Source organism: Cherax quadricarinatus, chromosome 80 (genome assembly GCF_038502225.1).
Source record: "Cherax quadricarinatus isolate ZL_2023a chromosome 80, ASM3850222v1, whole genome shotgun sequence".
Taxonomy (NCBI): domain Eukaryota; kingdom Metazoa; phylum Arthropoda; class Malacostraca; order Decapoda; family Parastacidae; genus Cherax; species Cherax quadricarinatus.
This window is the reverse complement of record NC_091371.1, coordinates 8376309-8393035: the sequence shown is the minus strand read 5'-3', so window position 1 is coordinate 8393035 and position 16727 is coordinate 8376309. Positions and strand designations below refer to the sequence as shown.

General features: G+C 40.3%; 1 protein-coding gene across 3 annotated transcripts in view; it reads right to left on the bottom strand.

Moving 5' to 3' along the window:
- The window catches only part of LOC128702307 (DE-cadherin-like), a 236108-nt gene that overhangs the window by 49927 nt on the left and 169454 nt on the right, over positions 1 to 16727 (bottom strand). For 2 of the 3 annotated variants that reach the window (XM_070102089.1, XM_070102088.1), the window contains exons 2-9: positions 10635 to 10927; positions 8672 to 8840; positions 7674 to 7799; positions 6630 to 6715; positions 6336 to 6474; positions 1358 to 1452; positions 901 to 1020; positions 350 to 496 (exon numbers count right to left, since the gene is read on the bottom strand). In XM_070102089.1, the coding sequence (XP_069958190.1) occupies positions 350 to 496; positions 901 to 1020; positions 1358 to 1452; positions 6336 to 6474; positions 6630 to 6715; positions 7674 to 7799; positions 8672 to 8840; positions 10635 to 10927 (1175 nt within the window). Of the gene's footprint in view, positions 1 to 349; positions 497 to 900; positions 1021 to 1357; positions 1453 to 3793; positions 3815 to 4031; positions 4046 to 6335; positions 6475 to 6629; positions 6716 to 7673; positions 7800 to 8671; positions 8841 to 10634; positions 10928 to 16727 lie in introns of those variants that run through there. The other variant, XM_070102090.1, reaches the window with a different exon arrangement.

Here is a 16727-nt window from a genome sequence, read left to right as displayed (position 1 = left end):
ATATATATATATATATATATGTACATATATATATATATATATATATATATATATATATATATATATATATATATATATATGTACATATATATATATATATATATATATATATATATATAAATATATATATATATATACATATACATATATAAATATATATATAAACATTATATATGTACATATATATATATATATATATGTATATATGTACATATATATATATATATATATATGTATATATATACATATATATATATATATGTATGTATATATATATATATATATATATATATATATAGATGGACAGGGCAAAGTACGAGGTCAATAAGAGGAAAATAGAGAATCTTACAGGTTGATCGAAGTTTGGAGGATTGTCGTTGATGTCATTAACTAGAACCTTGAAGGAACAGGCCTCCTGCAGCGCCTCCTTCGGCGCGCCGTCTCTAGCGATCACCGTCAGGAAGAAATCCTTGTCCCCTTGGTCACGGTCCAGCCTCTGTCACCCGCAGAAGGAAGACACAGATGAGGCACAGACACAGAGCTTACAAAGAACATTTGACTGAACTGTAAACAGAAAACTCTTCAGCTTTCCGTTTTCTAAATAATGAACGAATTTTGAGGTGTTTCTACGATATTATAAATTTGAATTTTCTAAGGCGTTTTAACTCGTATAACTTTTAAATTTTATGATATATTTTAATACAGAATTTGTCTATAAAAAGGGAGAACCCAAAAATGGAAGATATTATAAATGTTTGGCAATATATAAGTGTATTATAAAAATGAGTCTTGGTGTTTGTGTCGAAGGATTTGATTCAAAAAAGTGGCTTAAATCGAAACTGTGTGGCCCCTACACATGCATTAAAAATTATCTGTAATATCAACGGGAATAATTCTCACTCTGGAAGTCTTGATATTGCCATTTCCGTTCTCTGTAGTGATGACGAAGCTGTCGAAGTCGTTTAGTAGCGAGTAAGTGACCTGGCCATTGACGCCATGATCCTCGTCTGTGGCTTGTACCTGTGGTGAGGCAGGACAGCTCTTCAGTACACCAGACAGCTGCCCAGGGCAATGTACAGAGGCATACAAAACTAGCATCATTGCACACAAAGTTCCTTTAGGTATGAATAAGTGGAGGGACAGATTGAGAGAGAGAGAGAGAGAGAGAGAGAGAGAGAGAGAGAGAGAGAGAGAGAGAGAGAGAGAGAGATGTCTTGAACTGTGACGTGTTTGACTACGAGATGAAGATGTGGTATTAGTCTCTCTCTCTCTCTCTCTCTCTCTCTCTCTCTCTCTCTCTCTCTCTCACACACACACACACACACACACACACACACATACACAAGCGTGTACGTACCAGCACAACACTTGCCCCAGCGGTCTGGTTCTCCTGAACAGTGATTCCGTCGTAGGAACTACAACTGTTGAACACTGGCTTGTGTGTGTTCTCGTCTGCCAGAAAAGAAACATGTATAGGCATTAATCCTCAGCAAACCAAACTATCATTCACGCCGTCTCGCTATTTGAAATAATAATAATCATAATAATAACTATAAAATGACAATAATAATAATGGTAAAAATAATATAACGATAATAATAATAATAATAATAATAATAATAATAATAATAATAATAATAATAATAATAATAATAATAATAATAATTGTCAGATGTCAATGATCTCATAAAAATAAGCCATCCAGGTGAACACGATATACATTTTCTATATACATGATGTATATAATGAGATACACTATTCCTAACCTTAATTAGTAACAAGAATATACACTACCATTTATCCGTACACTTATTGTTGTTACTGAACTAGAAAATAAATAAAATATCCTTCATTCGTTTATTGAATAATAAGGGCGAAAGAGGAGCCAAAAAAATGATAAATGCTTTTAGAGAGCAAACTCAAATTCAATTGCATGCATCACTGCAAAGATATTGCAGAATTTAAAAGCTCCTGGAAATAAATGGTATAAAATACCGACACAATGGAAATATAAACACAAATGCAGTATAATGTGATCCTTTATTGACAACGTTTCACCCACACAGTGGGCTTTTTCAAGTAGATCCGTGTGTGACTTGAAAAAGCCCACTGTGTGGGTGAAACGTTGTCAATAAAGGATCACATTATACTGCATTTGTGTTTATAATTTAAAAGCTCCTGTTGGTTTTTTGTCTGAAATTCGAGCGTTCAAATCTACGTCATGCAGAGTGTGGAATGCACTAACTACAACAGCAAGGCCTTACTACGTCTTCAAACACAGGGGAAAAAAATAAAGGTTAATAGGCATAGGTACTTATCTTCCTGGACTCTACCTGGAGTGCATCAATCTTAATTGATTCACACGTGGATAGCAAGGCACTTTAGCACAGAAAAAGAGTTATATTTAACGTTACGTCACATTTTGCTCTGTGAAGACCTTTATCATCCGTGTTACTCTCTGTGTAGAGCTGTATCACGCCATGTTTCTGTGTAGAGCTTTATCATGCCGTGTTTCTCTCTGTGTAGAGCTGTATCACGCCATGTTTCTGTGTAGAGCTTTATCATGCCGTGTTTCTCTCTGTGTAGAGCTGTATCACGTCATGTTTCTGTGTAGAGCTTTATCATGCCGTGTTCCTGTGTAGAGCTTTATCATGTCATGAGACAGCCCTGCACAGAGTGAAATGTGCCTTTCTCCCATATATACCTACCATACTACAACATTTCAGCGCTTGAAATATTCGCTGGTAAACACCTCACTCTTATTCTCCAGAAGTGCGTGATCATGCGCGTTCAGCAAAGTGTAAACGTCAAGTGTATTACTTTTTTTCCAAGTGTAGAATGCCTTAAAAAATAATTGACCTGGTGTCAGTGTTATATGGGATTTTGACGACCAGGTCTTGTGTGGTCTTAAAAAAATCGCGTCTGTTGTGGTCTTGACGACCAGGTTGGGTTTGGCTATTACTTCTATGAGTGTATTGTACTTTCCTGCGTCACCTACAAAGAGGCAATCAGCTGGAGAAAAGAATCAACTGAGTTAATCGTAAGCAACAACACAGTAATGTATCGTTCATCTATCTGCCTACAAGTAATGGAAAGTTAAGAAAACATTCGTATAGTTGCATATGTAGCTACACAAGCTGGTTGGCAAGCTATCTAGCTGTATAAAGAATTGAAGTTTCTCGTGTATCTGTCAAGCTAAATAGGAATCCTTAAACGCAGAGGTCATCTCTTGCCTGTCATTGGTTCTTGAGATAATCGCTCCTAAATTTAAAAGGAAATACTGGAGAACTAGGAACACTCTGATGAAGCAAAGGGAAAAGGTAATGAGTTATTGTATACTCAGTATGGGAATTCACCAACATCTCGCACTTAGTAGAGGAACCTTAGACGACGTTTCGGTCTATCCTGAACCACAGTCAAGTCACAACTGGATCCTCTCCTAATTACGGAATAGAACCCCACTGTAATGTGACTTTTTAATCTTTCTGTAAGAAGAAGTTCATGAGAATGAACTGCCATCTCACAGATTCACGAGACAGGTAAAAAAAAAAAATGCAAGCCTACCAGATAGCAAAACAATAACAAAGTTCCTTATTTTCCCACTAAAACGAGAAGAGGGACTGTCCCTGCTGGCAGGTTCCTCCCTACCAACTTACTAAGGTCCCAGAACCATGCTAATTATATAGAACTTTAAGGAGTTTTAGAAGTGAGGAGGGTAAACTGACACACTTTAAGTGTAGTACACGGAGCACTTTACCATGCAGAGAACTAACAAAATAATCTCTCTTCTTACCCTTAACCCAAGTCAGTCGAGCTGTGAACGTATGAAAAAACCCATAATGAAAATTAATACCATTACCACATTCTTTTTTCAAATATATCCAATCAAATTTTTGATATATATGCCAAATACTAATTTTTAAAAGATAACTGCAAAAGTTTTTCCTCATTCAAATTATTTTCGAAACAATTAGGCTTTTTTTTGACTAATATGAGAAAAATTGCACTTACTACCCAGCTGTGTTTCTTACCATACATTGGTCTGCTTGCTGGTGGTAAAAAAAAATAATCTTTTTAGTCTTTTGTGTTACTCGTTCTCCATACACTAAATATTATTTTTTTTATATTGTACGATAACCTAAAAAAAGGAAAGTCATCAGGTTGCCAATAATTCGGATTAATTTGTCTCAAGCTAAATGTAATCTCTGCAATAAATTTTGAATTGTAGTAGTATATACAAAACTGAGGAAATAATATCATTAAAGCTTCCGCAAATTTCTTTGGGAAAAAACCGTACAACAGGAATTCCAAATAACAAACCACATTTAATAAGATACAAACTGCAGAACAAGCATTAAATGGGGCAACGTTTCGCTCATTGATCTGATGAGGCTCTAACATAGAATAGAATGTTTTTGTATAAAATCCCTCATTAGCATCAATGTTTTTTTTCCCCCCTTCAACACATTTGAATCACAAAATATTTTTTGATTGAGTTCCTAAGCTTTAATTGCTAGCACAAGCAAAACGTAGCATAACTGTAAATACTTATTATTAGCTAAGCAACTGCAAATATAAACAAAACTGCAAATAATTAGCAAACAGTCGCAAAACAAAATAAACTCATTATTTCTCATTCGTGTAGCAGCATACGTCATTGTACAAGTTGCCTGGCAAGCTAACTAGCTGTATAAAGAATGATAGCTTCTGTGTATGTCTTCAGGAAATGTCACTGAGGGTTCCTCCTCATTCAGATGTACAGCTGTGTTTAGAATAATAATTTGACCTTTAAGCATATATTCACGGCTGATATTGACGGATTTTTTCGCCTTTGAAGTTCGGCTTGACCACAGTCCAAGACCATAGCCTGGGACCAAACCTGGGACCAGACCTGGGACCAGACCTGGGACCAGACCTGGGACCAGACCTGGGACCAGACCTGAACATCATGTTGTCTCTCCAGATTAAGAGGTGGTTGTGAAATGTTCCAGCCACGGTATTGTGAACTAGTTGTGAATTGTTCCAGTCACGGTTTTGAGGGTATTGTGACCCCTCATTCTTCAAGGTGGCCGCTTTTTCGTCGCCCAAGTCAGTACCAGATCAGCCGAACTGTGGCTCGTACGTTGGAGAACGTGCGGCCAGCAGTAACATTCTCGTTGATCAGGCCTTGATCCGCCGGGAGGCCTGGTCATGGACCGGGCCACGGGGGCGTTAATCCCCGGAAAGCCCTCCAGGTAGGTAGATCATTTCTGCCATAACAATTCACGCAGTCAGCCCAGCCAACAACTTTTTCTCTGTCAACCAACGCCATTCTACTGAATCTATCCCCGGCTCTTTCTCTCAATTTCTCATCGCTTCCTCTCCCTCACTACTCTTTCACTATCCAAATTTTCCTTTTCACCCACATGGGTCTTACCTGGGAGTATCCTGATCCTGATCAAGGTGGCTTACCATTGCGAGTCATAGTACCTAAAGAAAAAGTTTCGCAACCTTCCATATATTATTGCTTTCCTAAGATGCAGTATACGCCGAAGTTGTTTCAGTAATTTTAATGGTATTTGCTGCCTTGGGTTGGTTATTAGGTCAGGCATTGCGAGAGGAGGTCATCTGTCGTACCATTTCCTAAAGCCTCGTAAGCTCTAAGCAATCTGACGAAATTGTGATTTCGAGAAAAAACCATACCACGGGTGGGTTAGAACCCGCGATCAGAGAGTCATAAAACTCCAGACCGACGCGTTAGCCACTGGGCCAGCTGGCTACAATAACATTCATCCAACTAGGTATAATTCTACACCATAGGAAGGTTAGCATAGGCCACCACTGTGACCACAAATGCAAGTTTTGTTTGCAACCGTATCATTACAATTTCGTGAGTTCGAAAAAACTTAAGTTTGGCCTCACTAGGCGTAGTTTTAATTAAACTTGACGACGCCACATCACTTCTAGCTGATTTATTTAAATACGATTTCGAGAGGCAGGACTGTTTTTAAATCAGTCGAGTAGAATGCTAAGGTGAACTAAATTGTCTCAAGCAAATATTACGCTTCTTAATGGAGAGAAACAACGCAAAGTCGACTAGTGAAAAAAGACAGTAGGAGAAAAACTTTACTGAGACATTTCGCCAGTGGACTGCCTTTTTCAGTCAGCTTTCTTCACTGACTGAAGAAACCTGACCATAATCTAAACCTCTCATTATAATCCCTAACTGCATTTCGTTTATTTTTTTACCAAAACTTTTCAAAGCCTTTGACACTACAAACCAAATATTTACACATCACTCCCTTTACCCTTTCAAAAATACATTATACATCCACTTTACAAACTTGACAACTTACCTATTATACTGACTTTAACAGGTACCGAGGAATTTAGATTAGACATATCGATCGCCACAGCCCAGAAGTTGAATTCCCACACGTTGGAGAAACTGTTGGTGTTGACGGTAATGATCCCAGTTTGGGAGTCGATGGCGAACTGGATGCACAAGATGAATGGGAGATGAGATTGGGAGAAAGAGAATTAAGCCATTAGGATAAATGGTTAGTCAAGTCATCAGGCTTATACACTCACGTCTGTGTAAACTGTGTGATTTACGCTCTCTATCTCTATCTATCTGTCTCTCTACTTACCGTGCCTGGAGGTTGTACGTTCCTAAGTTGGTATCTCTCAAAATTGTTGTCAGCATCCCTTGCCACCACAGTACCCACGTACGACCCTGCCAGTGTACGTAAAGAGAACGTTAGTACGTGGAATAAATGATCCTGTATGTACGACCCTGCCAGTGTAAGTAAGGAGAAAGTACGTGGAACAAATAGCCTTATAAGTACATAGCACGCCACTCTAGGGCGAATTTCGCTACCTACGACCATACAGAAAATAGGAAATAGAAATTATTTGGAAATCGCTGAAGAGCTATTAGACAACTTTAAAAGAAGGATAAATGGGAAAACGAGTGGAAAATGACGACATATGGGATAACACAGACCCAAGATAAGTTGTAACGAACGAATATCAGCGAATGAAGAGAATACTGGCGCCGGATCTGATACAGCCAAGGACTGCGGTTCGAGTCCCCGTCCAGGATTCTGGTTATCCAAAGGATAATGTTCTGGGGCAAGTTTCCTATAAAAAGTTTTGCTGAGAGAGATAATGGGTATAATAGGAGTACATTTAAAACACACACACTCACAGCTTTAAGATGAGGTACGATAAATCTCTTGGAGCTGAGAGAGAGTGGATCTAGTAGCGAGGAGGAAGGGTTAGGAGCTGTGAATCGAACCCTGAAAGCACAAATAGGCGAGCACACACACACACACACACACACACACACACCTTCAAGCACAAATAGACAAGTACACACACACACTCACACACACACACACACACACACACACACACACACATACACACACACACACACACACACACACACACACACACACACACACACACACACACACACACACACATACACACACACACACACACACACACACACACACACACACACCTTCAAGCACAAATAGACGAGTACACACACACTCACACACACACACACACACACACACATACACACACACACACACACACACACACACACACACACACACACACACACACACACACACACACACACACACACCTGCAAGCACAAATAGGTGAGTACACAATACCTCTTCCAGAGAACTCGGAGACGGAGAAGAGGTACTGGTCCTTATCGAAGTAGGGAGGCTCGGGTGTGTCCATCACTCTGATGCGTGCAGGTACTACAGCCTGCTTCCTCGATGACTTGGCCATCCCTGCTCAGCAGAAAACACGCAGTGATAATGTAATAACCTAACTTATAACTGCGAAACTGAAAATATAAAGTTGCGTAATGCAGAAGTCATTAACTTAGACAAAGATTCGCTTAGTCTAATGTCAGTTAATCCCATCATGATTCACTTGCCAAGGGTTCAATTCCCACCCGTTCCGTGGTTTACTTAATCCAGTCTATCATTTTTTAATCTAGTCTATGGTAATTCAGTCTACCAACACTTGACTCAGTCTAACACCGCTTAGCCCAGCCTATCATCACTAAACAGTTAATTTTTAGCTAATATATATATATATATATATATATATATATATATATATATATATATATATATATATATATAATATGATCTGGATTACTTTTCCCATAAAATACAATTGTAGCAGCAGTTTTGATTATAACTGTGATAATTCTCGTATTTTAGCTAAAAAATGAGGAATGTCAGAAATTTCTTGAAACCGCCCAGCCTATCATCACTGCCATTTTGATAGAAAAGCTTCCATCAAAACGGCAGCAAAATCTTATCACCTAGGCCTACGTATCGTCACTTCACCTCAGCAGACGGAGGATCGAGCTGCCACTAAATGATCCTCATGTCTATAGCCCTTTGTACAAATATCAATAATGCATAAGGCTATTTTATAACTCTAATATATACAGCGCAATTTTTTTCCCGATTGCAATTGAAAAAGTACACCCAGAATTGAATAATACGTGCCAAGATGTCCTTTTCAAGTGGAATGCAATTTTAGAAGTGCCGTTTTCAATCGCATTTGCAAGAGGCACTAGGCACTAGAAGAGGTTTATAAAAGAACTTACTGCATTCTGTGGCACCCAGCACGCAGCGTGACCTACCCTGATCTTCAGCGTAGATGTAAAGTAGGTATTCTCCCTTCGTGTGCTCGAAGTCCAGAGGTTTGATATTGTACAGGACGCCTCCGTCATCGATCTCAAAGTGCTCGGGATCGCTGACACTGTACTTGATGAGTCCGTGCTCGTCCATATCGTTGTCCGTGGCATGGACCTGGGAAGAAGGGAAGAGAGGAGGAACAGGGGTGTGAGAGAGGAGGAGAAGAGGTGGCGTGGGCGAGGATGTAAAGAGAAGGAGGAAGATGGGGTGTGAGAGAGGAAAGAGAAGAGAGGAGAGGTTTAGAGAGAGGGAGAAAGATGTGAGGGAAGGAAGATGACATGGTAAATGTTATTTAATAATGTAGAGGGGCTCAGAAGTGAGAGATGGAACATTAGGGGAGGGAACGAAAAGGGGGATAAGGGGAAACGGGGAATTGCAAGGAAAGGAATATACAAGGGAGAGGCAGGCATACACACACACACACACACACACACACACACACACACACACACACACACACACACACACACACACACACACACACACACACACGACAAGGTGGACAAGGACAGGATGTTCCAGGGAGGGGACACAGAAACAAGAGGCCACAATTGGAAGTTGAAGACACAAATGAGTCAGAGAGATAGTAGGAAGTATTTCTTCAGTCATAGAGTTGTAAGGCAGTGGAATAGCCTAGAAAATGACGTAGTGGAGGCAGGAACCATACACAGTTTTAAGACGAGGTTTGATAAAGCTCATGGAGCGGGGAGAGAGAGGGTCTAGTAGCAACCGGTGAAGAGGCGGGGCCAGGAGCTAGGACTCGACCCCTGCAACCACAAATAGGTGAGTACACACAAAACAATGCATACAAACAATGTGCCCAGAAGGGCCATACATCCACGGAAAATGTCACAGCCACATCTTGTGAAACTTCTGCTGCTGGCCACGATGACATCTCTGCTGCTGCTACAGTCGCTCTGACTCTCTTATTGTTACTGTAGCTACTGATTCGTAGACATGTCTTGATATACACTACAAGGGAGAAATCAGTGAAAAAATCTATTTTGCCTGTAGGCGAGGGGAATTAAGCAACCAAAAGCCTACGGGTTTTACTGACAATAACAACAGCACAACACAAACAAAAGTGTGTTTGTGGGTTTTAGTGCAGTCGGATTGGCGCCATCCTGTGTGTGTGTGTGTATTTATCGATTTTGCTGATGATAACCTATTAACCCAGGACCAAAGGTAATGATCATGACGTGAGTCAGAGGGAGGAGAGGATTTTCCCTCCTTTCTCCATCTCACCTTTCTTTCCTTCCTCCTTTCTAACCTTTCTTCCCCTTCCTTCTCCCCACGTCATCATTTCTCCGTAATCCTGAGAGATGGTAATCCCCAAGTAACAGTAACTGCAGCTCTGCTGGAATGAAGCCTTTCATACTGCCGTAGCTACTGAAGCCTTAATGGAACACCTGACGATTCCTTCATCGCCTTTCTGAAGTTTCCTGATTTACGATGATACAGTCTGATACCTCATGTGATGGAGTATGATAGGGAAACATGGCTAGCTTTTGTTTCCACAATGTAAATATCAAATAGAATAGTCTAACTACACAATGCGAATGTTCCCACCAAGGCTGTGTTCCCATAATTTAACTCATACAGAGCAAGGTAGCAACCTAGCGCAAGATGTTCCCACAATATAACTGTCCTGTAGAGTAGGATAGCAACACAATACTTACATACATGACTCACGAAATCGTAATGACACGATTGCGAACAAACCATACCACGGGTGGGGTTTGAACCTGCGGTCAGAGAGTCTCAAAACTCCAGACCGCTAACGCGACGGTCTGGAGCTTTGAGCCTCTCTGATCGCGGGTTCAAGCCCCATCCGTGATATGGTTTATACTTACATACCAAATGTTTCTGACATTTTTTTCTATCCCATTCGATGCCTTCAAGACTTACCTGCAGTAGAGAGGTATGAATGGGCAGGTTCTCCCTCACTGTCTGCTGGTACTCAGTGTGGGCGAACTTGGGTTGGTACCTATTGTCCAGGTTACGTCTCCGGCGCAGATCGTGGTGGTGACGCACTTTGTGATTGTTGTGATCGTAGTGGTGGTGATGCTGGTGACCCTCTTCCTCCGAGATGGGGAGCCAAAACTCGGCTCGTGAAGATGAGGATGAAGATGCTTCTGCCGAGCTCCTCCATGATGATGAAGATGACGATAATGATGATGATAATGATAATGATGGTGATGCTGGAAAGAAAGAGAGAGAATGATGTTAGAGAGGACAACGTGGTAGAGTTTTTTTTGACAAGTACAAATTTTTACCGTGTCAATACGGTAATTTGCATTACACACACACACACACACACACACACACACACACACACACACACACACACACACACACACACACGTGGTACACATGTTTGGCAGGTTCCACCAACCAGACCTGATTACTGAGTGAATTTTCGAATATCTAATCCTGGAATCATTTGCATACGAAAACTGATTATAGTCTCAGCAAGAAAAACACCCGCACTTTTCAATGTGTGTGTGTGTGTGTGTGTGTGTGTGTGTGTGTGTGTGTGTGTGTGTGTGTGTGTGTGTGTGTGTGTGTGTTATAGAGAGAGAGAGAGAGAGAGAGAGAGAGAGAGAGAGAGAGAGAGAGAGAGAGAGAGAGAGAGAGAGAGAGAGAGAGAAACAGAGACAAAGAGAAACAGACAGAAAGAGAAACAGAGAGAGAGAGACAGATAGAGAAAGAGACATATAGATAAAGAGAGACAGAGACATATAGATAAAGAGAGACAAAGACAAATAGAGAGAGAGAGAGAAGGAGAGAGAGAGAGAGAGAGAGAGAGAGAGAGAGAGAGAGAGAGAGAGAGAGAGAGAGAGAGAGAGAGAGAGAGAGAGAGAGAGAGAGAGAGAGAGACAAAGAGAAACAGACAGAAAGAGAAACAGAGACAGAGAGACAGATAGAGAAAGAGACATATAGAAAAAGAGAGACAAAGACAAATAGAGAGAGAGAGAGAAGGAGAGAGAGAGAGAGAGAGAGAGAGAGAGAGAGAGAGAGAGAATTGGGAATTGCAGGCTCTACGCTATGTCTCCTCAGTGATTACCTTCATGGTAGATCTCTAAGTGTAGTTCTCAATGGAACGGAATCAGCAAGACATCCTATTGGGGCAAGTGTTCCACAAGGAAGCGTGCTGGGTCCATTGTTATGGAATGTCTACTTCAACGACCTTCTTCATCTCATCCCAGAATCACATGCATATGCAGACGACTGTACACTGACATTCACTTATCCAAGAGAAGAAATGCCAGCTGCTCTAAGCTACATCAATCACCAGCTGAGAGCTGTATCAGCTTGGGGAAATAGATGGCAAGTAACATTTGCACCTGAGAAAACGCAAATGATGATTGTCTCTAGGCACCATGATGGTAATGCTGGGGCAGTAGTAAGGATGAATGGGAGGGTGTTGGCACCTGGAGAAGAAGTTGATATCCTTGGGGTGAAATTTGACTCCAAACTAACCATGAAGAACCATGTTGTAAATCTTGCAAACAAGGCAGCCAGGAAGCTTACAGCACTTCGCCGTATCTCGCATCTGCTTGACAGTAGGGGTTGCAAGATCCTGTACGAGGCACAAGTACGCTCACACCTTGAGTATGCTCCACTTTCTTGGTTTGCCTGCCCCCCTCTCATCTGCGACTGCTTGACAGAGTAGAGAACAGAGCAAGACGTCTCATCTCTCGCCTGGACCCATCCTGGATAGATCTGTCATTTCAGCAGAGCCTTCAACATAGGAGGGATGTGGGTGGCCTTACTGTTATGTACAAGGCCAATATTGTCAAAATACCACACTTGGATCCACTTCGAGGACAGCGTGAAACAAGCTTTTATGCCACAAGACGGGCAGAAAGCAGCAACTTCACTCTGGCTGTACCCTTCTCCAGAACATCACTCCATCTGAGATCATACATACCCAGGATGACTCGAGTATGGAACACATTTGTACAGCATAATGATGTCAACGAGATAAAGTCAGTTGATCAAATGAAAATGCTGGCCCACAGATGGCTCCAACTTCATCCTGTTCCCTACTTGTATGTCTCATAACAATACAAATGCTTTCAAATGAGCTGATGTAGGTAACAGCTCTTAGCTTGCCAATAAAGTTAGGAATCCTTAACCTGTAAATAGCTTGTCAATAAAGTTAGGGATCCTTAATTAACCTTGTCAAACCCTGTGTAAAAAAAAAAAAGAAAAAAGAGAGAGAGAGAGAGAGAGAGAGAGAGAGAGAGAGAGAGAGAGAGCAGAGACAGAGACAGACAGAAAGACAGAGAGAGAGAGACAGATAGAGAAAGAGACATATAGATAAAGAGAGACAAAGACAAATAGAGAGAGAGAGAGAAGGAGAGAGAGAAAGAGAGAGAGATAGAGATAGAGAGAGAGAGAGAGAGAAGAGAGAGAGAGAGAGAGAGAGAGAGAGAGAGAGAGAGAGAGAGAGAGAGAGAGAGAGAGAGAGAGAGAGAGAGAGAGAGAGAGAGAGAGAGAGAGAGAGAGAGAGAGAGAGAGAGAGAGAGAGAGAGAGAGAGAGAGAGAGAGAGAGAGAGAGAGAGAGAGAGAGAGAGAGAAGGAGAGAGAGAGAGAGAGAGAGAGAGAGAGAGAGAGAGAGAGAGAGAGAGAGAGAGAGAGAGAGAGAGAGAGAGAGAGAGAGAGAGAGAGAGAGATAAAGATAGTTTTAACACTCTCCTGGTGTCAGGTTACACGCTGCTATATCCATCACAACTCACAACATATTAAAAACATACGCACCAAATTATGGTGTTATATTTCACAAATATACGCATCATTATTTTAATTATCAGCCTTAATGGCTCGCTACGGTGTTGTTTGCGCCAAAGACATGTGCGCATGTATTTGTTTTAAAACATGTGCGCATATATTTGTTTAAAAATACACGAGAACATATATTAGTTAAAAAGCAAATTTACTCCCTAATAATCAGTTCTGAAAAAACTTAAGAATTATGTCTGTAATTTGTAGACATAATCTCAAACCTGTTTACAGTATGTAGACATAATCTCAAATCTGTTTACGGTATGTAGACATAATCTCAAACCCGTTTACGGTATGTAGACATAATCTCAAATCTGTTTACGGTATGTAGACATAATCTCAAATCTGTTTACGGTATGTAGACATAATCTCAAACCTGTTTACAGTATGTAGACATAATCTCAAAGCTGTTTACAGTATGTAGACATAATCTCAAATCTGTTTACAGCATGTAGACATAATCTCAAAGCTGTTTACAGCATGTAGACATAATCTCAAAGCTGTTTACAGCATGTAGACATAATCTCAAAGCTGTTTACAGCATGTAGACATAATCTCAAAGCTGTTTACAGCATGTAGACATAATCTCAAAGCTGTTTACAGCATGTAGACATAATCTCAAAGCTGTTTACAGCATGTAGACATAATTTCAAAGCTGTTTACAGCATGTAGACATAATCTCAAACCTGTTTACAGCATGTAGACATAATCTCAAAGCTGTTTAAAGCATGTAGACATAATCTCAAAGCTGTTTACAGCATGTAGACATAATCTCAAAGCTGTTTACAGCATGTAGACATAATCTCAAACCTGTTTACAGCATGTAGACATAATCTCAAAGCTGTTTACAGCATGTAGACATAATCTCAAAGCTGTTTACAGCATGTAGACATAATCTCAAACCTGTTTACAGCATGTAGACATAATCTCAAAGCTGTTTACAGCATGTAGACATAATCTCAAACCTGTTTACAGCATGTAGACATAATCTCAAAGCTGTTTACAGCATGTAGACATAATCTCAAAGCTGTTTACAGCATGTAGACATAATCTCAAAGCTGTTTACAGCATGTAGACATAATCTCAAAGCTGTTTACAGCATGTAGACATAATCTCAAACCTGTTTACAGTATGTAGACATAATCTCAAACCTGTTTACAGCATGTAGACATAATCTCAAAGCTGTTTACAGCATGTAGACATAATCTCAAAGCTGTTTACAGCATGTAGACATAATCTCAAAGCTGTTTACAGCATGTAGACATAATCTCAAAGCTGTTTACAGCATGTAGACATAATCTCAAACCTGTTTACAGTATGTAGACATAATCTCAAACCTGTTTACAGCATGTAGACATAATCTCAAAGCTGTTTACAGCATGTAGACATAATCTCAAAGCTGTTTACAGCATGTAGACATAATCTCAAAGCTGTTTACAGCATGTAGACATAATCTCAAAGCTGTTTACAGCATGTAGACATAATCTCAAAGCTGTTTACAGCATGTAGACATAATCTCAAAGCTGTTTACAGCATGTAGACATAATCTCAAACCTGTTTACAGTATGTAGACATAATCTCAAAGCTGTTTACAGCATGTAGACATAATCTCAAAGCTGTTTACAGCATGTAGACGCATCTTAAGCATGTTTACATTATGAGGTAATTTACATGTCTATGGCTTCCCTGTAGACACCTGGGATACCTTTGATACACCTTTGACGAGTTTCGAGAGTCTTATTACTCTCGCAGCCCGACCATGGGCCAGGCTTGTCTGGTTCTTGCCTGGTCAACCAGGTTGTGGCTGCTGGACACCCGCTGCCCCACATATCCATCACAGCCTGGTTGATCTGGTACCTGGTGAAGATACTTGTCCCGTTTTCTCTTGAAGACTTCTACACTTGTTCCAGCAGTGCTTCTGATATCTTCTGGTAAGATATTGAATAGTCCGCGATCACGAATGTTGATACAGTGTTCACTTATTGTGCCAACCGCACCCCTATTCCTCATTGGGTTTATTTTGCACTTCCTTCCATATCTCTCATTCCAATATGTTATGGCAGTGTGAAGATTTGGGACCAGGCCCTCTAGTACTCTCCAGGTATATATTATCATGTATCTTTCTCTCCACCGCTCCAGAGAGTACATGTTCAAGACTTTAAACGATCTCTGTATTTGTTCAAGGTCTGATATTTATCATGCCTTGAACGAGTCCGACAGCAGTGAGCAGTTGCAACACAGTGTCCTCCGGCAACACAATACTACCTCATAAAAGAACTGTAACACAACTTGCAACACTCAGAGGTCATACAAAAAATCCTAAGATTTTCAGAGTCCATGTAATACAACCTACAGTTCATACAGGATATACAAGCCAACCTACAACAACAACACAGGACATGCAATATCTCCTGCAATACGCAACACACACCAAAAAAAAAAATCTACCTACAATCCACAATACAAAACTATCAACAACACTGACCATACATTACCGTCTATAATACTCAACACCCACAAAAACAATACTTACACTACACAATACACACATACAACACACAGGTGTTATACACTACTACCTACAATATGCAACATACATATATACAAAACTGCCAATAACAACCACCAATAATATTGTGTGTTTTCCGTGATAAAGTTTCCCCTTAATCCCATTAATCTTTATCGTATCAATAGATTTGCACCCATCAAGGCAACGGCTACAGCTTTATAAAGCTTGAATATTCACCGAATTAACACTTCACAAAGGATCATTACGAAACCGAGAGAAGTGAAAACGTTCAGAAAACTGAACCCTCCGATTTTGAACCCTGAAATGCTGAAGTGTTTGTTTACTGGGAAGTGTGTATATCTCAGTGTATATACACAGGTGTGTTCATCTTAGTATATACACATTATTATTATAATCATGGGGAGCGCTAAACCCAGAGGATTATAGAGTGCATGGGGGGGGAGGGTTGGAAGGCATTCAGGCTCAATTCAGGGAACTGGAACAGATTTAATTCCCTAGATCAAGAGCCCCTCACCAACATCAAGGAACCTCCCTTGAGGGGTCAGTATATATATATCAAGAAGTGTATATTTGTCAGTGTGTATACACCGATAGTTTACTTTAATCACTATTTTAGGGATTAAAGTAACAGGTGACATGCAGCCTTAATGACCCTCGTGTAGTCGACCGACTTCAAACCT